A 27,099-nucleotide genomic window follows, 5' to 3' on the forward strand; every position below is an offset into this window, starting at 1 on the left:
CTTTCCACTACCTGTCTGGATTCACTTTCCGAAAAAGCGGAAAGCTTTCGCAAGCTGCTATATTTTGGATCTGCTTTCCATTTTGCGAAAACCACCTTTATACCAAAGCCTTTTTAATATGGTGGAGAAAGTAAGTTAATTAAATATGGAAGCTAGTTTCTTATATTGCACATTTTTAACAGAATTGAAAGGATAAGAACAAACGCTGATATCTGGATAGCACTGGCAGATGACTTTGGGCAGATTGTTCCACAGTTTGTTGCAGAAAAAAATGTGTGCAGAACTTCACTGAGCTGTTCTGTGATCGGGGCACATCTTATGTCAGGACTTGTTGCTTTCACGTTACAAGTGGCAGTAGCAACCAAAAGGCGACTAAAAATTGAACAATAAATTAACCTTATTTTAACTAAACTCAGTAAGAAGAAGAATGGGAAGAAGTAGTAAAGTAGGAAGAAAACAAGTTCTTATGGCAAGCCATAAGCGAAAGAGACAATCAGACATTTAGTTTCAGATGTTTCGCTGGAATGGTCTTTTGTTCAAAAATTAAAGATAGGTCGATACTATTCGGTCATATAATTAATTTTACTTATTACAATTTTTTAAGAGTTATATCTTATCTGTCTTAAATTTAATTTTCTCTTGAATAGGGTGCTATTTTATTATGTTCATTGTTCACGCTTATTGATCACGATCTAGCTTACTTCTGACTGTTCTGTGGATGTTTCATTGGGTATTGACTGTTTTTCAGATGTTGAATATTCATTCAAGACTGCACTCTCATTCAAGTGCGTGTTTGTTGTAGTACCGATAAAGAAAGCACGAAAATTGTCTGAAGCTTGTCATCTTGTTTCTCCCTTTTATTTTCTAATATCAAATTTTGGTGTCAGATTCTGGCAATCATCTGCTAATATAGTATACAGATAATAAGATTATGTCAAATAGTCTTTGATCCGAATGTACTAAAACATTTTGGCCCCAATGATGCCCAACATTTGCTCTTACCTCCTTCTCATGTAGTAGGTATGCATTTTCAAATAAAATCAGCGGACAAATATTCACAGGATATGAAATTTAAATCAACAGATGCACATAGATGATAGCTATCCTAAGTCTTTTGAACCGAGGGCCAAAAATAAATACTGTGAATGGTTCAAAAACGTATTTTCAAGTTTTGTTGAACGAGCTATTATAAATGTTATTAAGGAATTGCGCGAAAATACAAATCTCGCTCTAACACTGCCATTTCAGTCCTATTTGTAGGATTCAAGGGAGGAACTACCTGGGTTTGATAGAAGAGGGAGCTATTAGATTATAAAAACAAGAGCATCAATTGCCATAACTATGTTGTGAGTGGAAGTATGCGTGGATCAGTTTGCAATATAAAGTATATTTCCTTCTAATAGCGTATACCCGTACATAAAAGGAAAATTATGTTTTCGATTACTTTCTTCTTCAATATTTTATCTTGTCTGTAATACTTACGTATCAGTTCATTTAGAACCCCGCAGGAGTTACCGAAGCAGGTCATGATGAAAAACGAGTATTAAGACAGGTGGATCCATCCCAAACATTTTAATCATATAGAAAGAAAGCTATGAGAAATTTCGACAGAATTCTAGAATCATAAAGTTTTTTTTCTAATTAATTTAAAGTTGTCCAGCTAGGTTTTGAAGTTTTACAATGTCTAAAAAAGATCTTTAGTGCGAATAGCTTACAAATATAAGCAATGCTGTTAATACAATAATTGAAAGCTATAGTTTTTCAACTCAAACAAAATTTTAAATTCAGGAAACAAAAGTTATAGGTTTTAAGCTCAGTTTGAAATTTTTAGGGTTGAAATTTTTGACAATTGAATTTTGAATATCTAGCAAATGGAAAAGTTCCTTATACTTCAGGAAAACTGTATAAATATGTGCATAACTTTATAGAATCATTGATTGGAATTTGTAAAATAAGCTAAACGCATCAGTAGATTTTCGTAAGATTAAATAAAAAAGTTTTTTCAAATGAATGTTTGCAAATGATTTTCTGAAAATATTTTAGAGTGTAACAGGTATGGCTTAGGGACAAATCCAAGTATTGTATTAGCCATTTGCCTTTCAAAAATTTGAACCAAAGACTTACTGTTTAAAGCGAATACAGCAAAATGAGCCCTTTCATTCGCGACCGATAGTGATAAAAGTTTAAACTTTTTATCGCCTTTTTTTATGTCAGACCACCATTCATTCTTGAAGGAATAAGATAAAGCAGTCATATTTTAGCCTGAAACTATTGCCAAAATTAGTGGGAACTGGCGACAAAAAAAGTATCAATACCATCTAGCGTTTGGCGAAACTTGACATTTTTTTAGTGCAGTAATAAGAACAACTAATTTGACTAGTGTAAATGCTAAAATTAGGGTAGTAATAAGTGTTTGATCTATGTTCCTGGCAAAAATGATTACAGAGCTTAAGAAATGCCGAGTATCGCCACTAGATGGTGTTGATACTTTTTTGTCGACACTAGTGCCAAATCCTACTTTTATAAGCTACTCATACTCCTTGCGCTGGTTTATAACTGACTCGAATAAACTCAAAATTTTCTGAAATCTGGCCCCACTTGTTTTCCTATACTTTATTGGAGTTTCAAGTTTGCTTTATTTTTCAAAATACGTTACATCTCCTTTCATTTACACAACAGATAGTTGGAACTTTAAGCTGTGGTCTCAAACACCTTTCTTCTTACGTTGTGGGTCTAACCTTCCGAGTATCAATAAGTGATCAATGGAAATATTCCACTTGCATGAAGAACAACATAGAGTTCGGTCAAAACTATTCGGTGCTGACATTATCTTTACTCTACGGATGATGCTGGAGGAATCTAATGAATGGAGACAACGCTTATACATACTCTTTGTGGACTTCGAAAAAGCACTAGATTCGGTGGATCGTCATACCCTGTGGAGAGTCTTTCGGTTCTAGGGATTTCTCAAAAAACTTGTCCGTGTAATAGTGGTTATGTACTAAAAGACGGAATGCTGTGTTAAAACCACTGACGGCAAAACACATTACTTTAAAGTGATGACTGGCGTCAAGGAAGGCTGTGTCCTCTATCCTTTCTCTTCGTCCTAGTTGTAGGCTATATCCTTAGACAGATCAATAGAAATGGAATCCAAAATTCAGGAAAGCTTCTCCAGGACGTCAATTTTGCCGATGATGTTGGACTCGTAGATGCTGACAAAAGCCTCAGGAATTCCCGAACAAATTAGCGAAAAAAGCTGAACAGTTCGGACTACACATCAACACTCCATATAGTAGTTCACCCATGGGAGTCAAACTAGGAGATTAGAAGCGGTGACTGACTTGAAGTACTTAGGCAGTACGGTAACTTTCAGTGGCGACTCTGAAAAAGAATTACGCACCGGAATAGTCTTAGCCAACACAGCATTTCAGTGACTTCTACCAGTCTGAAAATCCGCAGTATATTCAGAGAAACTGAAACTCATACTGTTCCAGATCACTGATTTTTCCGTTCTGAGCTACTCTATGGAGTACCTAAGGCTAACCGCGAAACAGGAGAAACGTCATACCACCTTTGAAAATAAGTTTCTTCGCCAAATTCTAAGGATCAATTTTTAACAGGGGTAACTCGCCTTCCTACCCCCCCCCCCTTATTTTTTCACTTAACCTCACCTTTAAGATTGATAAATGTGTTCAAATTCATTTAGAGGAATCATGTTTACAATGCAACTTGAAATGTTACAAACGTGGAAGAAGTTGATGGTTCTTTCCTATTGAATATTGAGATAAGTAACTGGTGCGCAGACGCCACTAGATGTTATCGAACAAATGGAAATATTAATAAAAATAGCTACTCAGCCTAATTTTCCTTATCTAAAATCAGGGTGATGTCAGCAACCACCAGATCTGTGCCAACCTCGCATATGCCAACCAGACATTGCCTCCGTTGTGAATCAAAGAAAATGGCGATACCTTGGACGTATCCTCCATATGCCAGATCCTCTACTGGTAATCGGAAGGCATCCATCACCCAAGAAGACCAAAAAACACACTTCGTAGAACGTACGAACGTGACAGAAAAGCCATCCAGACGAGTATCATCCCAGAGTGGGAGGAAATATACGCAGCGGCCTACTTAAGGGAAGATTGGAGGCTACTCACTGACGCACTGTGTGCCTCTGGAGGAACTAAGATCTGAGGCAGTGGTTCCCAACCGATTTTGAGCCATGCCCCACCTAGGCATAGCTAAGAATCCTGATGTTCTCCTCCTGATATATAAATTTTGTGACTCAAAATTTTACAAGTATTTACCTAAAGGAAGCTTAAAAGCCATTAATTTGGTATCTTTTTTGGTCGTCCTATAAACATATTTTATATTAATGAAAAATATTTTCTAAGCACAACATATTTTATACAATTTGAAACGTCATTGTAATTAGACCCCGGCGCCGCGACGGCGGATCGACCGAACGCCGCCGACGAGAGGCCCAGTCGAACGCCACCGAAGTGTCGTAACGCCGCCGGCGCACCGCAGGCACGCCGCCGCCGGCAGAGGCGGTGGCGTTCGGTCGACTTTAAATTTTTTTTACGGAAATTCTGTATTGCGTCAACCGCAAAGTCAGAGCTTTTCCTTCTCGTGTGGTTTAGTATTTCAATTTTCCTGAGTAGAAATCAAGCAGAGCATCATCCCCGAATTTTCGGGTATTTCCCCGAAAATCTATGCGTCACCCCGAAAAAAAATTTGGTTCACCGAATCCCCGAAAATCACGCAATCACGGTGTCACCCCTAGTGATTTATCACCAGTGACTTTCCCTGCCAAATATTACTTTGTATACCATAATTCTTAACTGCTCTCTTGTTCATTAATTTTCGTCTCTTTTGTTACTTTGCATAAAAACCAAACAGGTGCAATATGCTATTGCAAATATTGCAATATACATAGTTCTTCATATGTTGACAAAAAAAGTATCGTCTTTATGAAATGAGTTTAAATCATTTTGAATGCAGTTTCCTAATCACTATTTCTTACATCATTCGTAGTCAAGAATTTTATTTTCAAAATGAATAGAATTATAGAACGCATTCACTACTATACAGCTTCAGCCTTTTGTTGGATTTTGAAATTGACAGCCGGCAGATTGTTTCTACAACTGAATTGTAAGTTTGCAGATTTTTTTTGCTGCTTTTAGATAAGATTTTCTTAATGTTTAATACTCAATTATTGAACACCTGATAGAAAATACAATCTTATTTTTGGAAAATTTTTACCCCCCCCCCCCAAAAAAAAAAACAGCCGTCGGTTGAGTCAAAATTTAGCTATAGACAAAGCTATGTACAAGGTTGGGGAATTAAAGATTGAACTGGAAGTTACCCAAAAATATGATTCATAAATAAATTGTAAATTATTGCCTATAGGGGAGGGGGATAGGGGGCTATCATTTTTAAATGATAATGCCTCATTTTTTTTTATTGAAAGCAGGGATGCCAAAAAGATAATTATTTTTTTCATTTAAAGTGGAGACGGAAGAAAATGATATCAAATTCCCTGGGAAACCATTGAAATATATTGATAGACCCAGGGCCCCCCATTAGGACTACCTTGATTTTTTTTTTTTTATTGAAAGCAGGGATGCCAAAAAGTTGAAAAGTTGACAAAATTAACAAGATTTTCGTGAGTTATACTTGATGCAGCACTTGCATGGTTTTATCATCCAAAGGGAAAGGGACATATGTATCCAATCCGTTTTTTTTTTCCTATTGATGAAACGGGTTTACTTTGAAAACATTCATTCCTAAGTACCAGGCAGATTCACACTAAAACGAATTGGAGTGATGAAAGCAATATCGACATCCCCAACTAACGTTGCGCTTGAGTGACAATGGCGCCATTGGTCCAGGGCCCAAGTTACATTAAAAGGCCAGGTCATAATAAAAGCTTTCAATTTGGGAGGTTCAATGAGGATTCTTTGACAGTCTTATGACCTCAGGGTACTAGATGTTGCAACATTCTTGCGTATCTACAGTGGTTTAGAAAATTCGATCACCCCACAAATGATTACCAAACATATGCATAAATGTAACATTTGGAATATTATAACACTTTCTTCAAAGCTTTGAAGAAAAGCAAAAAGTCTAAATACCCCTAACTACGCTTGAAAGCTATTTTAAAAAGAAACTCTTTGGAGGTTTCCATGGAAATGACCATAGCAGAAGCTTTGAGCCTGGGTGGGGATCAAAGAGGAGTCTGAGAATTTTGACCACAGGTGACTTACTGTTGCGACTTTCTTAAATTTGGTAATTCTTGTGAGCATTTGGAAATCAAAGCTTAAACTCAATAACTGATACTAAGTGTCCTAACAATTTGCTTGGATTAAAAGTGACGAACTAGGATGAACATCTCAATATCTTCCTGGAGCTTCTTCAGTCTTCATATTATTTCATTTAATTGCACTTAAAACAGATGAGCTTTTCATTTTTTAAATAAGACAATAGCTGGTACTTCATTTTTCTTCATAGCCAATAAACTATTAAGTGTTTTTTGTGTCATTGTTATTGAAGTGTTCTCATGTGAAGTGTTCATCATGTATTTTTCAATTTGATAAATTTACTCCTTTTAGATACAGTTTATAACTTGACTGATATTAGGTATTTATCAGTTTTTAATTTGGAATGAATCCCCAAAAGAAAAAATGAATAATATGCAAAAGAGCAGCCAAAAGCGATAAAAAAGCAGCAGTTCAGCCTTAGCCTACATAACATATATTCTATATAGAAGCCCAAAAAAACTTTAAAATGTATTTTTTTTAAATTTTAATTAAAAACCAGTTTTTAATACAAAAAGGCTTTTTAGGAATCCAAAAGAACAAAAAAAAAACAATCAATATCAAAGTCGCCCATTTCAACTGTTTTAAATTTGACAAAACAGATATATATAGGCAAGGGCATTGTGAAAAAATTAAGCTTCTAAGTTCAAAGTTATATTCAAAGTTTTTACCCAGATAACTGACGAATTTTGTGATACGGTATTTTAAGTTTTATATGCAGTAACGCTCGATGAAAAAAACTACAAATTTTGATAATTATTTATATAAAAATACATAGCTAATAGATACTTCAACTACTCGTATTATGCAAGGGTTCTGAAACGCCAGAGCCATTTCGTTCCTACCAGATTTCTACTTCTCTTGATGAATAACGAAGAAGACCAGTTTCCAGCCAGCGACTTGTGAATTTTTGAACTCATGAATAGGCTCGAATCTGTTGTAAATTTAAGCTGTAATTTGATACAGACTTATTAAAAAATTAATAGTGGCGGTCAACAGTGATCATACGGGCCGCGTACCAGTATCCTTGTCCTAACAACGTACCACCCGCATCGTACCGGCGGCGCGGCGTGCTGTTTTTTTGCCCCCCCACCGCTGGTCTTCCCTCATCGGCGCGGCACCGGGATCTAATTTTAATACTATCATGTATTTATTTGCTATTTAAACTCATTTGAATGCGACGCCATACAGGCGGAAATTGTTTTTTTTTTCTTAATTAAGGCGCTAATGTATAGTCAGCCGAAGGGTGCATGTCCTGCCCATGACCCAGCAAAATGTTGCTATGCTCCACCGGCGGGGAATTCACCCAATGCTAAGAATCAGGGGTCTAAGGTTGATAATGTTGACAGAAACCCAACACGGATTTTCCAATTTTCCCACTTGCTTACTTACTTATGGTCTGAAACATACCCCTTTTCAAATAAATCAACTTAAGTATAATAAAGGTTCAAGAAAAATTTCTTCCAAAAGATCGTAAGAAGATCCTAATTGATAGTCTGATTCATTACTGCAGCATAAACCAAGTATCATCTTGATAATTTGTTTCTTATTACTGTCTGAAGCTGTTGGCTGAATGATATTACAAATACAAACAGGATGTTTGAAAGACTGTATTGTTTGTGCCCCTCAACCTTCCTCATTTTCAAGGTCTTACGAAACTTTTTTTTAAGTTGAGTAATTTGTCTTGATTTGGGTTTGTTAGTCTTCTTCTATTTTCAATTGATTTGATTTTATTATCTCTGTTATCTTTATTGTTAACAAAAATAACAAATCTTTTATGTTATTGTTTTGTTATTGTTCTTATCTTTTTGTTATTGTTCTTAAAATCATCCTTTGTCACCATCTTTATAGAAAGGATTTTTACCGATACGTACTTGTTAGTAAAGGTAAAAATGTGCCTTAATTTTGTCGTAAAAACTTCACCATAAGTAGAAAAAGGCATCACAGCTATTATTAAATGAATGCCAGTTGCAAATCTTTATCTAGCACTAATTAAGCAAAACATAACTAAACGTAGATCTTACTTGCACTCCTTCAAGTCCAGAGAAGTCCTTAGAAGGTCATTAACATGATCTATCTCTACCGTTCGCTGCGTACATGCAAGGAAAGAAATGATACTCCAGCAGTGAGGGTTGCCTACCAGGTCTAAAAAATATATTCAGTGACTAGCACCTTCCAGATATCAATCCAGGTTATAAAGTGAGAGGAATTCCTCATTAGGGTCACTTTGGAACCACTTCGTATTAGGATTAGTACAATTCATTCTCAGGTTGTTGATTATGAATCTGAAGCTAATGTTGCAATGCAGAAGTCCAAAATAAAAACACATTATACAGGCCACATATTTCTGGACCAATATTCAATTTCAACATAAGTTGATATTGAAAGATTTAAGGGGCTGCTTGGTACAAACCTGAGGCTAAGATTAGTTATAGAAATCCAAAATATAAACTAAATGGAAAACATAATTCACATATCGTAATAAATTTTCACCAAAGCGTGTGTATAGACATGCTTCACAAACGTCAATTCACGGAAATGTAGGCGTGGTGGTAAAATATATTTGCAAAGTCTGGGGGAGGAGGTTTTTTTCAACTTTTTCAATAAAGATGTTTTTAATGAAAATACCCCAAAATGATATCTTCAAATCTAGGGGGTAAGGTGAGGAATACTCACCCTACCCCCCCCCCCACTCTTAATTGAAATCCCTGTATTCAGTAGTTCCGAATCAAACAGTTCGCGGTAGCGAACTGTAAGTAAGGAGCGATGTAGCTCAATATTAGCCGAAACTCTAAGAAACAGAATTTTGATAACAATACATAAAAAGGATCGAATTTTGATGTTTATTTAAAATACTTAAAATTCATCAAATTTAATGGTACCCATAAAAAGTTATGAGCCTGAGAAAATTTTGCCCAATTTTTGAAAAATGAAAGAAACACCCCCAAAATATCAGATGATCTTTATGAAAATCACTCCATCAGATTCAGCATACCAGAGAACCCTACTGTAGAGGTTTCAAGCTCCTGCGTACAAAAATGTAGAATTTGGCACTATTTGCCAGAAGAAAGATCACATTTATTTGTTGTTTTTTCTTTTTTAGGGGTGATCATGTCGAACCAGTGATCGTAGAAGATCAGGAGAGGGCTCATTTGATCGGCAATCAAAAGTTCTAGTGCCCTTTTTAAGTGACCAAACATATTGTAGGGCAGCTATCCCCCCTCCTACATTCATTTTACCCCAGTCACCCAACCAAAATTTGAGATAACCATTTTGTTCAGCAAAGTGAAAAAAACTAATAACTATGTCTTTGAGAACGACTTAATCCACTACAGTCCCCCGGGGAAGAACTGCAAGTTATGAACTTTGTCCATTGTTTACCTATAGTATTGATTATTGGAAAGTATACAAACGTTTTCAGGGGGATTTTTCTGGTGGGGGTTACGTGGGAGAATCTTTCCACGGAGTAACTTCTCATGGAGGAAGGGAATTTTCCATGGAGGGGGAGCCGGATTCCCAACAGTATTTAAAAACGATCAGAGATTAAATAAAAAAAAAGTTTTTTGAACTGAAACTAAGGAGCAACATTAAATCAAAACGAACAGAAATTATTACGTGTATGGGGGGGGGGATCTCCTCCTCGTCAATACCTCGTTCTTTAAGCTTAAGTTTTTTAATACTTTTAAAAGAGCTATTTATTCTAATTAAACGGCCTTTGTTATTCAAGAGTCGGACTTCAAGAACTGGAACAAAATTCGAACTATAGCGTTAAGGGCGAGGTACTGACGAGGGGGCGACCCCCCTCATATACGTAATAATTTCTTTTCGTTTTAAGTTTTAGTGTTTCTCCTTACTTTCAGTTGGAAAACTTGTTTTTTTATTTAATCCATAAAATTCAACAAGGAAATTCAACATGCCCGACCACATAAGATTTCAGATCGTAAAATTGACTGCCACACAATGTTTATATCGGGAAACATTACTTTCTTTTTAACAAAAAAATTACAGCTGTTTAGATTTTTTCGGATGTAATAAACAAAAGTCAGACGAGAAGAGAAACACTCTTTAAATATATATTTAGTTTTCAGTAAACCCTTATATCTTGTCTTGATATTTTTCGTAAAAAAAGCTGTTTTTTTTTAATTTAAGCCTCTAACGGACAATACATTAAAACAGAAATACCAAAGGAAGACATGTTTACTAAAAAATAATCTTACTTGTCAAAATAGATTTGTCTATACCGCACAAGCTATAGTAGACAGCACGAAGTCCTTGAAGCCAAGCATCGAACTTTTCGCGTCCTTCGCCAAATTTGCAATCGGTGTCTATCACGTCAGAAGTACAGCGCAAGGCATCCTCAATCCCCCTAGATTAAGAATAACCCATAAACAGATCAACTATGTGCAGTTAGCCGAAAAACAAAAATATCATTTGTAAACAACCATCAGCAGCTACCTCTTACCTATAGGAAGTTATTACTATGAAAGAGATTGAGATTTTATTTTAGTCCATGATGGTAGAATCTCAAGAGACCAGGCTTCTAGGTTCAAATATATTATCCACGCGCCCCAGTAGAAATGCAACATTTAGAAACAACCAAAGTTATATAAAAGTGAAGTTCCGAGGACAAAATACTACAACTTCTGTAAGTTCTGACGACATCGGCTAACAGATGGTATAAGATATGAGCACATTGACAATAGGACTCGATAAATACCGAGCACATTGTGTATGTCTGGATCTTAACGCACGTGCAATAGCCCAGATGTCAGGTGTAATAAACACACCTGGGCTTCCTTTCAAAAGAATTTCGTTTTATCATTACTGACCCTATTCAGACCTGATTTCAAATTACCATCAAGATGCAATAAACACACCTAACATGTTTAAACTTGCTTAGAAAAATAAACTTTTATTTTAGAGTATCAAAAGCTCATTCAGAGGCCGCATCAAGGCTGGTGCCCTCGGCAATAAAACAAAACCTATTTTAAGCTTCAGTAATATGTATTAAGATTTTACCAATGAATTCCAGTCCGAAGCACCTCCTCATGCTTTTTATTTGCTCATATAATATTTCGTATTTTGTTTCAAATCTTTTTTGTGTCTTTATTTCATGACCGATTTTTATTTAAATAATAAGGGAAATGACTCCTGGCAACAAGCACAGAAGATCTGCGCCGACCTTCTCCAACAATTTAATCACTCCTTATTAATCTTACATTTGTTTCCTCTTTTTTCATCTTTCCTTTATGTCGGATTCTTATTTAAATAATAATGAAAATTATTCCTAGCGAAATGAACAAAAAAATCTTTGCCCATCCCTCCTACAATCTAATTAAATCTTCTATTTTCAAATCTTTTCTCCTGTAATATTCATTAATATAAATTTCATTTATATTATTGAATTTCAGGTCCAATCCCAAAGTAAATTTTTACATTTTTTTTTTTTTAGTAAAAAATACCTAATTCTGAGGATTCTCATCTTTGGGACCAAGAATATCAGAAAATGCTTAGAGAGTTGAAAGGCAGCAAAAGAAATCCGAAGGCAGTAAAGAACGTCTGATGGGACTAAAGGAGGTTGGAGGAGACAAAGAACGTCAGAAAGGGACTGAAATCTGAAATAGCCTAAGAGAAGTTAAAGGAGACTAAAAACGTCAGAGAAGGACTAGACCAAGTCATAAGGCAGTAACGGAAGTCAAAAGACGATAAAGGAAATAGAAGGTGACTAAAAGAGTATTGAGGAGACCAAAACCGTCAGAAATGGACTATGAAAGTCGGAATAGTCTGAGAAAAGTTGCAAGGAACTAAAATAGCCAAAAAGGAATAGAGCAAGTCGGAAGGCCGTAAGTGAAGATGAAAGCCAGTAAAAGAAGTTAAATGGGACCAAAGAGGCCGGGCGAGACCAAGAACGTCAGGAAAGAAATCAAGTAAGTCGGAATACCCCAAGGAAAATGGAAAGAACTAAAAAAAAGAGCAACGATTGATTAGAGCTAGTTGGAACAGAGTAAAAGAAGTTAGAACGCAGTAAAGGGAGTTGGATTGGACGAAAGGAGGCTAGTGGAGATCAAGAAGCAGCATAGAACAACGAAAGTCAGAATGGCCTAAAAGTAGACGGAGCAGACCGGAAATGCCGTAAAAGAATTATAGAAGAGAGGATAGCCTTTGGCAAGATGAGAGGAAACAAAAAGAAAGTCAGAAAGGAAAAGAGCAAGTCAGAGGGCAGCAAAGGATGTCAAATGCTGGCTAGTGAAGTTGAATATGACTAATGGATGTTGGACGAGACAAAAAATGTCAAAAGAAGACTATGAAAGCTGGAAATGTATAGGGAAAGTAACAAGCCTCTTAAAAAAGTCACAAAGAAATAGATCACCTTGGAAGCCTGCAAAAGGAGTTGGAAGGCAGTAAGAAAGGTTAGACAGGACTAAATGAGGCTGGAGGAGAGCAAAATGCCTATAAAGGACTGTGAAAGTTCGAATAGCCAAAAGGGAAGTCGGAAAGAGTAAAAAAGTGAGAAAGGACTAGAGCAGCTCGTAAGCCATTGGAGAAAGTCAGAAGGCAGTAAAAGAAGTCAGATGGGACTAAAGAAGACTGGAGGAGACCAAGAACATCCGCTTTATTTTAGTTCTACCCAACTTCCTTTACCGTTCTTTGACATTTTTGCTGGATGTCTGTACATATTCATCTGAATTACTTGCATTTTATCGCACTTATGCCCTTATTAAATTAATTACTTAATAAAACATATTGACAAGGAATTGGTCTTAAAGCATCTAGGGCTCGTTCCCGGTTGACATGTAACAAATCTTAATCGTTTGTCAAATTTTGGATCCAAACAGTAAATATGCCTCATTAATTGAGATAGTCTTGCAACCACTTGGCAGAAGTGCCAAGGCCGTATCCAGGGGAGGGATTAAGAGGTTTGACACCCCCTCCCCCCGAAATGTTTGTCCGACTTGTAAAAAACATAGCAAAAATACATATAAATAAATTTCTTATCCGTTTCTCAAAGTTTTTTTTGTAAACCCTCCGTCCTGAAAACGTGAATGTAATGAATTTAGTAGCCACAATTTTTTAATTGTATTTGCAATAAAAAAAATGGCCAATCCTTCCCAAGTAGGGAAGGATTTTTTCTTCAGTTACAGGGACTGTTTGCGATTTCTCGATCATTCTTGAAAAGTGTCTTGGGGGATGGGCCATAAGGCCCCCTGTATACAACCATGGCTGTGAGAATGTGTAAAATCGAATAATTTCCTGAAAAAACATTGACAAGCCACCAGTCAACTTTGAGTCATCTTTGGCTCGCCTTTAATTACGATAATCGCTTATCAAATTTTGGATCAAAGCAGAAAAAGTGCCTCATTTGTTGATACAATCTTGTACCCAACTAGCCTAATTCAAATGAATCAGAGTTGAAGCTCTTCATTTTGACTTTGAAACAGACTTCCCAAGAAATTATTCAGTGATTTTGTTTAGTTATCCATTTGGTGAAAAAAATCGTATATTTTTAAGAAACAGGTTATGATTATTCAAAAGATTTGAAAAAAGATGAAAAGGGATTCCCTTAGAAAATCCTTTTAAGCTCGTATAGCCAAACACAGTTTGAGTCAAACTCAAACTGTGTTCGATTTTGAAGGAAGTGCTATTAAGGGAATATTAGAAAATCGCAACAATATTAAAAGAATTTTATTGTTTTGGCTTCATTATCTTAACTTATGTTCCTGGCCTCCTCCAGGCTACTCAGCGTGTCCCCAGGTGGCGATAGGGGAACGCCCTACAGATATATATACCTCTATAAGAGGTAGAGGTATATATATCTATAGATACCTCTAGGTATATATCTATAGGTACCTCTATAGGAGGCACGGACCAAGGGGGGACCTTGTCCCTGGGGTCCATAATAAAAACTGGGGCACCCTCACCGGGGTTATAAATACAGGCGGAGGAGATAGAAGGCCCCTCAAATGTACACTCAAAAGGGCCCACTGGTTTGTCCACAAGTCCCATGAGTTACAAACCTTCTCCCAGTAATGGGTTAAATTGCATGGTGATGCAGAACACCATCGTGGGAGGATCCTCTATAGGAGGACAACTGCGGCAGGGCGTAAGATCCATATCTATGGACAACAGCTTCTGCAAAGAGCTGCCTTGACCCTTTCGGGGTACCTGCAAGACTGGGGACCTTGCGGTCAACTCTATTCCCACTTGAAGGGTGATGCTCCTCGAGGAAACTATAGCCTAGTAAACGACACGGTATTCGCACGGGATTCTTACTAATGGACAGTTATTCTGAGCTTGGTATGTTTTGACGGGCTTCTTCAGGCTGAAAACCTCTTCCTAGCTAATTTATCTATTATGGGCTGCTTCCCCGTAGTAGCATAATATTTGTAGGCATGGATATATAATGAAGCGGAGGTAATCTAGAATTTGTTTACTCGGGCAGGAAGGATGGGGTACATAGACAGGGAGTAGGGCTCATGATGAATAAGGAAGCTGCTAAGTCCTGTTTAGGCTGGGAAGGTATTAATAATAGAATACTAGTTGCTCATTTTATGACTAAAAAGTTCAGGGTATCAGTTATAGTAGTATACGCCCCTGTAGAACCGACTGACGGAGATACTAGTGACTCAGATGAATTTCACTTACAATTACAGGAGCAAATAGACAGGGTCCCAGGTAGAAATATATTTTTACTAGGAGATTTTAATGCCCAGGTCGTTAGAAATAGGGATAGATGGTATCCTAGCCTATGTAAATTTGGTGTAGGAAAAGAAAACAGTAATGGATACAGACTTTTGCAGTTTTGTAGGTATAACAGCTTAGTTATAACCAATACGGTGTTTGGTCATAAAATGGCTCATAAGTTAACATGGTATTCACGTGATGGTAAGACAGCAAACCTTATTGATTATGTCATAGTAAACCGAAAACTGGCAGGATCAATACAAGATGCTAGGGTATATAGGAGTGCTGTTATTGATGTTAAAAGTAAAGATCACCATCTAGTAGTGTCAAGGGTTAATTTAAAGCTGAAATATCGGAAGGGTAACTACCTCCCAGGAAGTTATTATTTTGGTAGAATCCAGGATGAGAATTTGAGGGAAATTTTCCTAGAACAGTTGAATACTAAACTTAAGAGTTTAAAATTTAATAATGCGGAAGATAGATGGAATAATTTTAGAAAAATAATTTGTGAAGTTGCTGAAGGTGTCTTAGGGAAGAAAGCTAGAACTGCAGCTAAGAATATTAGTGAAAAAGCTTTATGTTTAATAGAAAGGAGAAAGGACTTGTACAAGAATTATCTGAGTGATAGATCATATAAAAACAAAAGGAATGAGTGGAGAAAAGCATTCCTTTTCTCCACTAAAGAAAGTGGAGAAAGCATTAAAATATGAACTAAGGAAGTGTGAAGTGGAGGCCATGGATAAAATTGCCGAGGATCTGGAATATATAGCTAAACGGCATAATAGTAAAATATTGTACTGCATGTTAATAAATTAAGAGGGAGCAGTCAATCCAGACTTCTCCCAGTTAAAGATAGGAATGGGGCCACAATTAGTGATAAGGAAAAAAAAAATAAAGAGAGATGGTTTGAACATTTTGAGAATTTGCTTAACCGAGATAGAGTTGGAGGAAAAGATATAGAGGAAAATGAAAAAGTTTGGGATACCATGAATGTGAAGGAGGACTTGTTCTTTGAGAAAGAAATGGCAACAACATTAAGAGGATTAAAAAATAATATGGCTCCAGGTGCTAATAGTGTGGTAAATTAGTTTCTTAAATATGGTGGATTTGAGGTTAGAAATAAGTTACTGAAGATTATGAATATGATTTTTGAAAAGGGGAAGCATCTAAAGATTTCAGGAAAACCTTAATTAAGCCGCTTTATAAGAAAGGTGATAAAAGTGAGTGTGGTAATTATCGAGGATTAGTCTGGTCTCTGTAGGTTGTAAATTACTTAGTAATATGATACTTTTTAGACTGAGAGATGCCGTAGGCAAAGTTTTCAGAGAAGAACAGTGCGGCCTTAGAAAATGTAGAGGATGTGTCGACCAAATTTTCACTCTTAGGCTAATAATTGGGAAGTGCCTGACTTGTCAAACACCTTTGGTCCTCAGTTTTATAGATTATGAGCAAGCGTTCAATTTTGTTGATAGAAGAGCTTTAGTATAGGTTTTATCCTTGTACCAGAATAACACTGCTACGGTTAAGGTAGGAAGTGAGGTTAGCAACTGGTTTTGTATTAAATCAGGAGTTAAGCAGGGTTGTGTTCTATCCCCTTTTATATGGATTATTTTGACGGACTTTGTCTTAAGGAGCACAGGAAAGGCAATGGGTTACCACGGAATCAAATGGGGAGAAAAACATCTCCAGGACTTAGATTATGCTGATGACTCAAGCATCCTAGATGAAAGTGTGAACAAAATGAATGATGTTTTAGAGGTTTTGCGAGTTTAGGGTGCTAGAATAGGTTTGAAAATTAATATTAAGAAGACTAAGTCACTAAGGCTAGGAATAAGTGAAGATGAAAAGGTGACGTTGGGTAATGAAAAGATTGATCAGGTGGGGAGCTTCACTTACCTTGGTAGTATTATTAGTAGAGATGGTGGGAGCAGTGAAGATATTAAAAGTAGAATAGCCAAGGTTCAGGGTGTTTTTTCACAGTTAAAAAAAGTTTGGAAGAACAGGAAGATAAGTCTGCAAACCAATATTAGAATATTAGAAGCTACAGTTATGACAGTGGTCAAATATGGCTCTGAAGCATGGGCGCTCAGAAAAGCGGATGAAGAATTGCTAGATGTTTTCCAATTGCTTAAGGATTGTTCTGGGTACCCGGCTGACTGACCGTATTTCAAACAATAGGCTATACAAAAAATGTGGTTCAATACCGGTCTCTAGCTAGGGCTATAATAAGAGAAAGGTTGATGTGGCTAGGTCGCCTCCTGCGGATGAAGGACAACAGACTCCCGAAGATTGTCTTTTTCGGCCAACCGTCTAGGGCTAAACGGAAAGCAGGTCGTCGTCGTCTGGGGTGGGAGGACGTGATAAAGAAAGACTTAAAGAAATGAGAACTTCTTGGGCGAGTGTAAAAAGGGAGGCTTTGAATAGATTGGGATGGAGGAGGAGTGTGCGTAGCCGTGTTGGCCTCAGGCGGCTTGGTGCTGCTGTGAGTTGTTAGTAGTAGTTAGTAGTAGTAGTATGTCCTTAGTTAATCGTGGATTTCAAGGTCTGACAAAGTATTCGGCTCCAGGAAGACCTGTTCGCTGTTATTGGCTCGACAATTGACAACCATTTTCGATACCAACTTCGGCCGTAATTCTTAATCCCATCAAGCAACCTCGAGTCAGACTTGATGGTAGATGACCAGATTCTTCTTTAATCGCCTGCTTGCTTTCTCAACGGTGGCAACGGGAGACAATCCAGGAATTGCTTCAGTATTACATCGTCCGTGTAGCTTTGTTACGGGGCCAAACCACTGGAGGCGTCTAAGCTTGATGTTGATGGCTAGTTGCCATCTTTAGTGCAAAATGGGTAATTGCTGACTATTTCAGATGGCCTGACTTAGAGGAGCAGCTAACTGTAGATACCCTCTTGAGCATGTACAGCGTTTCTTCGAGGTCACTAATTAACAATGAGCTACCATCAGCTTAGCTCGGATAGATAGCAGTGAACTCTAGGCTCTTACTGGCTCAGAAATAACTATATACGGATTCCTTCGTAAATCGATCCATGATGAATTTTAATAGATCTATGAAGATGACACATCCTTGGATCTAGAATGAAGATTTGGATCTAGAATGAAGATTCAATAGATCTTGGAAGATGACCTGAGTCAATACCTATACAGCCTTGCAAGAGGTTGGGGGGATTTGATGTTGTATGCGTTTTGTTTCAACTAATAAATCTTTTCTGACAATGTCGTATGAAAAAGACAGTTTTGCATTTATATGAAGGCAAGTCAAAGAATGTTCCCAGCAATCTTGGTTTTTGGGCATTTTGGGATTTTGGTGATTTTGGGCAGCATTTCGCTTTTAAACTCTACTATCCAGATTTCAAATCGAATAACTGAATTACAGGCAATAATACAGTCAATTAACTCCACCATTTTAATCAGTTATTGTTCAACGATTTTTGGAGACAATAGCCAATAGGTTAAATACCTACTCACTTTAGTCACTCTTCATGCTCTAAAGATTGAAACAAAAAACTCGAACAAAAATTTATTCCTTTGGGGGATTTTTAACGAGATGATCATTATTATCATTATCATTTTTTCTTATTATCATTGCGAATAAAATTTTTATTTCAGTAATTATTGTTACCGATTTATTATTATTTTTTCCATGTTTGGGTCACCACATCTATAAGCAAGGTGCACTGATCTCCGAATTTTTCACGAAGGAGTTTGCATTATTTAGTTTACACTATTTGTTACAACAATTCACAACGCATCAGTTATTTCACAGGCCGTGGATTGATAAGTATATACCCAAAGCATTTCGTCATTTTTGGTGTTCAAGGAGTACCCCCTCCCCCCGAAGTAGGACACAAGGAGTTGCAGGGGTTCAGGTGTAAGGCATCAAATTAGTAATAAGTTGGGTTTCTCGATAGCATGTCCTACCAAGTGGAATCCATCAGCAGAGAGCAATAAGGCTGCGGAACTTCTACCTCAATTTACAAATAGATTAAAAAGCCTTTTTTAAATAATGAATAATTCCTTCATTTTTGTGGGTGTGAATATTGAGAGAGCTTGGCTTATACAAACCGATAGTAATTATTTTTATTTTATTTTTCTTTAAAGTTCTTTATGCTTTCTCATTTTTTGCTATTTTATGCACCAATTTAGTTTATCTGTTAATCTTAAATATTATTTTTCTCTTTTATATGTAACTACGAGTATTTAGTGTAAAGTAAAGATTACAATGTTAGTTACTGCACACTAAAAAGGCCTAAATAGCTTCTCGCTATTGCAGTGATCAAACGGTTCATGGTTACGAACTGTAAGTAAGGAGTGACCCGGCTCAATAGTAACCGAAACTCTAAAAAACGGGATTTTGATTCCAAGAGATACATCAAAAGAATCAGATTTTAATACTGATTTTAAATATATAAGTTTCACGCACCTGAGAAAATTTGGCTGATTTTCGAAAAAGGGGGAAAGACCCCCTAAAAGCTATTGAACCTTAATGAAAATCACAACATCAGAATCAGCGTATACAGAGAACCCTACTGCAGAGGTTTCAAGCTCCTCTCTGCAAAAATGTGGAATTTTGTATTTTTTGCCAGAAGAATGATCACGGATGCGTGTTTATTTGTTTTTTTGTTTGTTTGTTTTTTTTTTCTCAGGGGTGATCGTATCGACCCAATGTTTCTAGAATATCGTGGGAGGGCTCATTCGAAAAGAAATTAAAAGTTCTAGTGCCCTTTTTAAGTGACCAAAAATGGAGGGCAACCAGGCCCCCTCCCACGCTAATTTTTTCTCAAAGTCACCCGATCAAAATTTTGAGACAGCTATTTTGTTCAGCATAGTCGAAAATATAATAACTATGTCTTTTAGAATGACTTAATCCCCCAAAGTCCCCGGGGGGAGGGCTGAAAGTTATGAACTTTACCTAATGTTTACATATAGTATCGGTTATTGGGAAGTATACAGGCGTTTTCAAGGGGGATTTTTCTGTTAGTGGGGGGGGGGAGGGTAGGGGTTATGTGGGAGGATCTTTCCATGGAGGAATTTTCCATGGGGGAAGGGACATTGCTATGAAAGGGGTGCCAGATTTCCAAACATTATTTAAACAAACGATCAGAAATTCAATAAAAAAATAAACAAGTTTTTCAACTGAAAGTAAGGAGCGACCTCAAAACTTAAAACGAATAGAAATTATTAAGTATATGATTGGGTTCACCCCCTAGTCAATGCGTCGCTCTTTAAGCCAAGGATTTTTTAGTACTTTCATAAGAGCTATTTATTCTAATTAACGGCCTTTGTGATTAAGGGGTAATTTTTAAAGAATTGGAACAAAATTCGAACTTTGGCGTAAAGAGTGAGGTATTGACCAGGGGGCGAACCCTCTGGTATACGTATTAAAAATATACGAATATAGAAGTTCTTTGCGGAAATCAATTCGTAAATAACGTATATTCATTACTAGTCAAAATGTTCGCAATTAAAATTAAACAACTTTCGAGAAAGCCATTGAACCATATAAAATTAAAATTAATATACAATTTTTTTTTTAATTATTTAAGTACGGTGAGCCAAAATCAAAACCTCCATTAATTCAAAAACGTTCAAAAATTAAATAAAAATGTTCAAATTTCATATACGGAATAATTTCTGTTCGTTTTAAGTTTTAATGTTGCTCCTTACTTTCAGTTAAAAAAAACTTGTTTTTTTTTTAATTTATATTAAGACTAATTTTAAAAAAAATAAGCTTTTCAAAGAAAAGTAAAGAGACCTAAAATGAGAAGAAATAAAGTGAAATGATTTTTCAATCGAAAAACTACCACAAATCACCATCAATAAATGAATGAAACCTAAAACGAAAAGAAATTACAATAAATAGCCGAGTTCAATTCAAAACGATCAAAAACTAAGATGAGTAGGGCTGACGCCCCCCAAAATTTCCGAAGACAAGAATATAATTTACACTTCGCTGAAAAGAATACTTGCTTGGCGCAGAACGTTTCTATTTCTCATAATATCAAAAAAAAAAAAAAAAAAAAAAAAATCACCGTCATATCCAAGATTACTGGTTTGACAGTTGAATATACATATACTGATATTTATTACTTAAAGTCTTAATAATTTTGAATTTATTATAGTTAAAAAAGTGAAAGAACTTGAATGTAGTAAAGTACAAGTTATGTTCTGGTCTTCAGAAGGCATGGGGTGCGTCAGCCCCTTGGTAATATTAGTATTAACAGCAGTATTAGTACTACTACGACCACTAACAAAACTTATTAACCTCTCCTTTCAGCATGGTATTTTCCCGAGTAGTCTCAAGCGTGCTCGAGTCATCATATTATATAAGGGGGGGACACGAAATGATACAGCCAACTATCAGCCAATTTCTTTGTTGTCTGTTTTTAGCAAAATATTTGAGAAGGCGATGCTTTCTCGTCTTAATAATTTTCTTACTTCTAAAGATTTTTTTCACAATTTTCAATTTGGTTTTCGAGCACATCATTCGACTGAGCATGCTTGTGCAGTTCTACTGAATTATTTTCACTCTGCCATAGATTCCCATTTGATTCCTGCTGCTTTGTTTCTGGATGTTCGTAAACCCTTTGATTCTTTAACCCACAGTGATCTTCTATTTAAACTTTCTCATTTTGGCGTAAGAGGTAGTGCGTTTTATTGGTTCAAGTCTTTCTTGTCTGGTAGAATAATTTCTGTTGATCCACTTTTTCGCTCACCATCAAGTGTTGACCAGGAGGTCCCTCAAGGGTCAGTTTTAGGGCCGGCAATGTTTTTAATTTATATAAATGACCTAATTTTTGCAGTTGGAAATAAAAATCCTCTTTATTGCTGTCGTCTATGTCATCCAACAGTCTCCCTTACTCACAATTATAGTGTGCATACCTCGGAATCTCTTGTTACTTTTGCCGATGATACCACACTTATTACTTCTGGGAGAACTGAGGATGAGGTTCGTACAAAGTTAGTGGACCTCTTTGAGAGAGTTTCAATTTGGTTTGATGCTAACTCTCTTGCCTTAAATGTTTCTAAAACTAGTTTTTTAGTTTTTTCTTGTATATCCCAGGCTTGTCCTCAGTTATCTGAAATTCATATATCCAAAGGCTTTATTAGTAGACCAAAGGATGGCCATGTCCGTTTCCTAGGTATCTTCCTAGATGAAAATTTATCTTTTAAACACCATATTGATTTGATTAAAATGAAGGTATGCAGAAACCTCGGTATTCTAAGAAAACTAAAACATATCTTTCCAGGGCCAATTCTAAGAATCCTATTTCATAGCTTAATTCATTCTTATGTTTCCTATTGTTGAGTCATATGGATGTCTATTTTCCCTTCTTTTCTCAAACCGCTTTCGAATATTTGTGATAAAGCTATAAATCTTATCCAGGATGTAAATCGTTCGGCAACTAAACTGTTACTTGATATTAAAAAAAACTTTTTATTCTTTCCTGTCCGTCCTTCCCTTTTCTTCAGCTCCATGGTGATATTCCTAGATCCCTTAGGTTTACGTCTTCTTTTGTATCTGATCGGTCAAATTATCAACTCCGTAGTTCTCTAAATATCCAAAGTCCCCAGACACCAACAATAAGATCCGATTTTAATCCTCTTGTTGCGTGTCATTTGACATGGAACACCCTTCTCAATTTGATTTGAAAATGCCACTCGCTTGGCACCTTCTAAAGACTAGTAAAAAAATATTTGTTTTGATCTTATTAATTTTCTTTACTTTTGCATTTTGCCTGCTGCCAATAGTTTTTTTCATTTAATTGTTTTTTTTTTTTTTTTTTTTTTTTTTTTTTATAGATGCTGTGATTCACTGTAGTTTGATAACGCTCATTTAGTGAACTCTCCTTTTTTTTATAGATGTTGTGATTCACTGTAGTTTGATAAAGCTTATTTAGTGAACTCTCCTTATTTATTTTTTTTTTTCGTTTATTAAGCAAATGCTTTACATGTTAAAAGGTCAAATGCTTATGTTTATATGTTTAAATATTAATGTTATGTTTATATTGTTTAAATCTTAAGCGTTTAAATGTTTAATGTTTATTTGATCTTTTCATAATCCCCCTCCTACAGGCCATGGAGCCTTTGTGGGGATTTGTAGATTGTTATGTAATTATTTTACTGGTATATGGAAAATAAATCTATCTATCTATCTATCTATCTACTACTAGTAGTAGCAGTATATACATAGTGAATTTTTGTTAGCTCAACATATCCCTCAACCTGCTCTGAAAGTTTCAACCTAATACTCTAAGCCGTTCTTGGTATACTGCTGATACGGGCATTTAACAGCCTGAATAATATTAGCAGTAGAAGAAATGGTAGTGGTAGTATACAATACATATATTACCTTTTGGTTTGTTCAACATCCCCCTTTACATACACTGAAAATTTCAACTTAATACTTTAAGCTATTCCTGAGATATAGTTGTATGGCCTTTTAATGAGTCTAGCCGTTTACCCCCACGGAAAAACTCTACCCCCCCCCCCCGAAAAATAGCCCCCCGTGGAAAATACCCCACCCCCACCAGAAAATACTCCCCCCGGGAAAATACCCTTCGTGGCTAGATGGTCTCCAATCACTATCGACTAAAAAAAAAAAAGACTAGAGCTCTCCATTTCTCATGTATTGAGTACCCTCCAAAGTTTCTGCGACCCTGATGTGGAGGTGGGGATGAGGAAGGGATAGTACCCCTTCTCTACGAAATGAATTCTGCTCATTTTGGGTTTAATGTTACTCTTTACTTTCGTAATAACAGCTTAGACTAGATATATTCCCATAAATCAAGAGGGATCAAAGATCAATTTCACATTTTTGATGGGTTTTTAAAGTTTTTTTTGTACTCTCCCCCCAAACAAAATTCCTAGTTACGTCCCTGGGGATTACACATCAATATCAACCTCCATCCTCCCCTCGTGTCTCCCTTAGAATAAAACTAATTCTACGAGGGGATGTTTTGGCATTAAAATGCAACCTTTGAGGTATCTCCCTCCCTTCCTAACTACAAAACAATCAGATAACCTTATTGTAGAAGTTTAAGTGTCTTTCTAAGTTTGTAATTTGCCCATTGCTTACAGATAGTATCTGTTATTGGGAATACAGACGTTTTTCGCGGGGGAGTTTTCTGCAAAGGGGGGGGATTATCTGGGGTGTATTTTCGGAGGGGTATTTTTTGGGGAGGGAGGACATTTTCCAGGGGGAATTTAACTGGGGCATTTTCCGGGGGTAGGTATTTTCCACGGGAATTTTTTTTTGGGAGGGGGGGGGGTATCTCCACAGGGGAGGTATGTTTTCTGGGAGGGGGTGGGCAAACACCGGCTCCCCTTTTAATAGGCTTCATCCGAATAGCGCGTTACAATTTAGTTCATTATCCTCTTTGAAATTTCCTGAAAGTTTCACTGTAATACCCTTGTATACCTTGCTTCTCATTACCTTGCTCTTTACGCTAAATTTTTTCAACTTTTGAAAAAGACTCTTATTCTAATCAATCGGCCCTTGTGTTTCAGGAGTCATTCTGAAAAGATTGGGAAAAAAAAGTCAAACTTTAGCGTAAAGAGCAAGGTATTGAGGAGGGGGTAACCTCCCTTATATACAAAATAAGTTCTGTTCGTCTTAAGTTTTAATGTTGCTTCTTATTTTCAGCTGAAAAAACTTGTTTTTTACTCAATTTCTTACTCTTTTTCAAATCATGCCAGAAAATCCCCTTCCCTCCCCTCTGTACAACATTTGTCGTCAAAAATTGCTCATTAAACTTTTCTGCCCATGAAATATTCTCCCCGTCAAAATCCACTCCCCTTCCCCGCAAAAGTCACCCCGAAAAATTCCAAATATTTCCCAATATAATAAATACTATATGTAAACAATATGGGCAAATCGCGTAACTTACAGCCCTAATACCAGGGACTATGGAGGGTCATGTCATCATCAAAAGCATAGTTATTGAATCTTTCAGCTATGGTGAATTAAATGTCTATGTTAACATTTTGATCGGATGTCTTTGGGGAAAAATAGTCGTGGGAGGGGGGCTAGTTGCCTTCCAATCTTTTTAGTCACTTAAAAAGGGCACTAGATTTTTTTTTATTTTCGTTCGATATTAACTATCTCTCGATCTTCTAGGACCATTGGTTCGATACAATCACCCCTGAAGAAGAAGAAAAAAATACGAACAAATAAACACGCATCCGGGACCTTTCTTCTGCCAAAAAATACAAAATTCCACAACTTTTTGGATAGGACCTTGGAACCTCTAGAGAAGGGTTCTCTGGTATGCTGAATCTGATGGTGCTATTTTCGCAAAGATAGCTTGACTTTTGGGGGCTTTTTTCCTCCTTTTTCAAAAATCAGGCAAATTTCCTCAGGCTCGTAGCTTTTGATCGCTGATATTAAACGTCATTAACTTTAAATATTTGGAATCAGCATAAATGGCTATGGAACAACATTTGGAACAGCATTTGGAATAGATTTTAGCGACTGACCGGTCGTTTTCAACGATGATTTAATATTTAAGTGACATTGCTATTAAGTTTTTTACTTTTTTTTTGTTTTAACGGACTGAGGTTCATCTTCCCTAATTGATTTTACGTCATATATTTCCATCGGCTCATTCACTCTGACAAAAATAAATATGAGCCAGTAAAATAGTGGCGCTTAATGCCACTGTTTTACCGACTCAAATTTGTTTACTAACTGGCTGAAAAAATTGGGGGAGGGGGTGTCCTCAAACCTCTGTACAAGACTCCCCTGCGCAGGGTGCCAAAACCTCATGACATGGCAAAGAATAGCTGCTACAATTATTATTTAGGCAGAACTTGTCTACAAAGGACTGACAAGATGCAAACTATTTTTGAAAACATAAAATAAAATAAATAAAGACAAAGCGTTTTGGACAAAGAAGCTAAGTTGCCATATTATGATACTAATAAAGGACCTACACGCAAAGGTCGGTTACATTCCGTCGTGCACAGCTGCTGTCTCTGGTTTTGCTCATTTAACATACTAAATTTGCACTAACATCTGTAAAACAATTATCACCCAGATATGGTTCACAAGGGTCATTTGAATCTTGCCCTTGAATGTGACCTTGAATGTGAACTTTAAAATGTCTGATCCGCTTGAACCTTGCAAATACAAATTGATTTCATTTAATTTAGCAAAATATCCGCCAAATAAGTGAGCTAGAAAATTAATTTGTCGTCGTTTAATGCATTCAGCTTTTCATTCTCAATTCCACTAATAGTGTGAGCAGGGGCGTCGTTTGAGGGGAAGGCGCAGCTGCCCTCTCCCAATAATTCGGAGAAAAAAATTATTATATAGCCCATGTGCCTTGACTATCCGGATATGGAGAAAATAAAATCAATAAGGAAAATAAGTAAAGACAAAGCGTTTTGGAAAGCTAAGTTGCCATGTTTTGATACAAATAAAGGACTTACATGCAAAGGTCTGTTACATTCCGTCGTGCACAGCTGCTGTCTCTGGTTTTGCTCATTTAACATACTAAATTTGCACTAACATCTGTAAAACAATTATCACCCAAATATGGTTCACAAGGGTCATTTGAATCTTGCCCTTGAATGTGAACTTTAAAATGTCTGATCCGCTTGAACCTTGCAAATACAAATTGATTTCGTTTAATTTGGAAAAAATATCCGCCAAATAAGTGAGCTAGAAAATTAATTTGTCGTCGTTTAATGCATTCAGCTTTTCATTCTCAATTCCACTAATAGCGTGAGCAGGGGCATCGTTTGAGGGGAAGGCGCAGCGGCCCTCTCCCAATAATTCGGAGAAAAAATTATTATATGCCTTGACTATCCGGATATGGAGAAAATAAAATCAATAAGGAAAATAAGTAAAGACAAAGCGTTTTGGAAAGCTAATTTGCCATGTTTTGATACAAATAAAGGACTTACATGCAAAGGTCTGTTACATTCCGTCGTGCACAACTGCTATCTTTTGTTTTGCTCATTTGACATACTAAATTTGCACTAACATCTGTAAAACAATTATCAGCCAAATATGGTTCACATGGGTCATTTGAATCTTGGCCTTGAATGTGACCTATTGTGAAATATGTAATT

At 36.5% G+C, this 27,099-nt stretch overlaps 1 protein-coding gene across 1 annotated transcript; it reads right to left on the reverse strand.

The window, feature by feature from the left end:
• Window positions 1-146: 146 nt before the first annotated feature.
• On the reverse strand, window positions 147-27,099 carry LOC148939391 (uncharacterized). Its single transcript, XM_089106995.1, has 4 exons — window positions 26,932-27,099; window positions 10,541-10,689; window positions 8,348-8,468; window positions 147-372 (listed from the first exon to the last, which is right to left on the reverse strand). Exons 1-4 carry the CDS (start codon window positions 26,985-26,987, stop codon window positions 153-155), a joined length of 546 nt encoding a protein of 181 aa, XP_088963121.1. The 5' UTR covers window positions 26,988-27,099; the 3' UTR covers window positions 147-152.

Source organism: Artemia sp. Qi Xiang Cuo, chromosome 21 (assembly GCF_049724085.1).
Source record: "Artemia sp. Qi Xiang Cuo chromosome 21, ASM4972408v1, whole genome shotgun sequence".
In the NCBI taxonomy this organism is placed as follows: domain Eukaryota; kingdom Metazoa; phylum Arthropoda; class Branchiopoda; order Anostraca; family Artemiidae; genus Artemia; species Artemia sp. Qi Xiang Cuo.

Excerpts from the sequence above, each read along its gene's own strand:
- LOC148939391 (XM_089106995.1), bottom strand. The coding sequence starts at position 26,987 with ATGAGCAAAACAAAAGATAGCAGTTGTGCACGACGGAATGTAACAGAC. Across the intron at positions 10,690-26,931 it reads AATGTAACAGACCTTTGCAT|GGGGATTGAGGATGCCTTGC; the intron begins GTAAGTCCTTTA and ends TTCTTAATCTAG. Across the intron at positions 373-8,347 it reads CTGGACTTGAAGGAGTGCAA|TCGCCTTTTGGTTGCTACTG; the intron begins GTAAGATCTACG and ends TTCAATTTTTAG.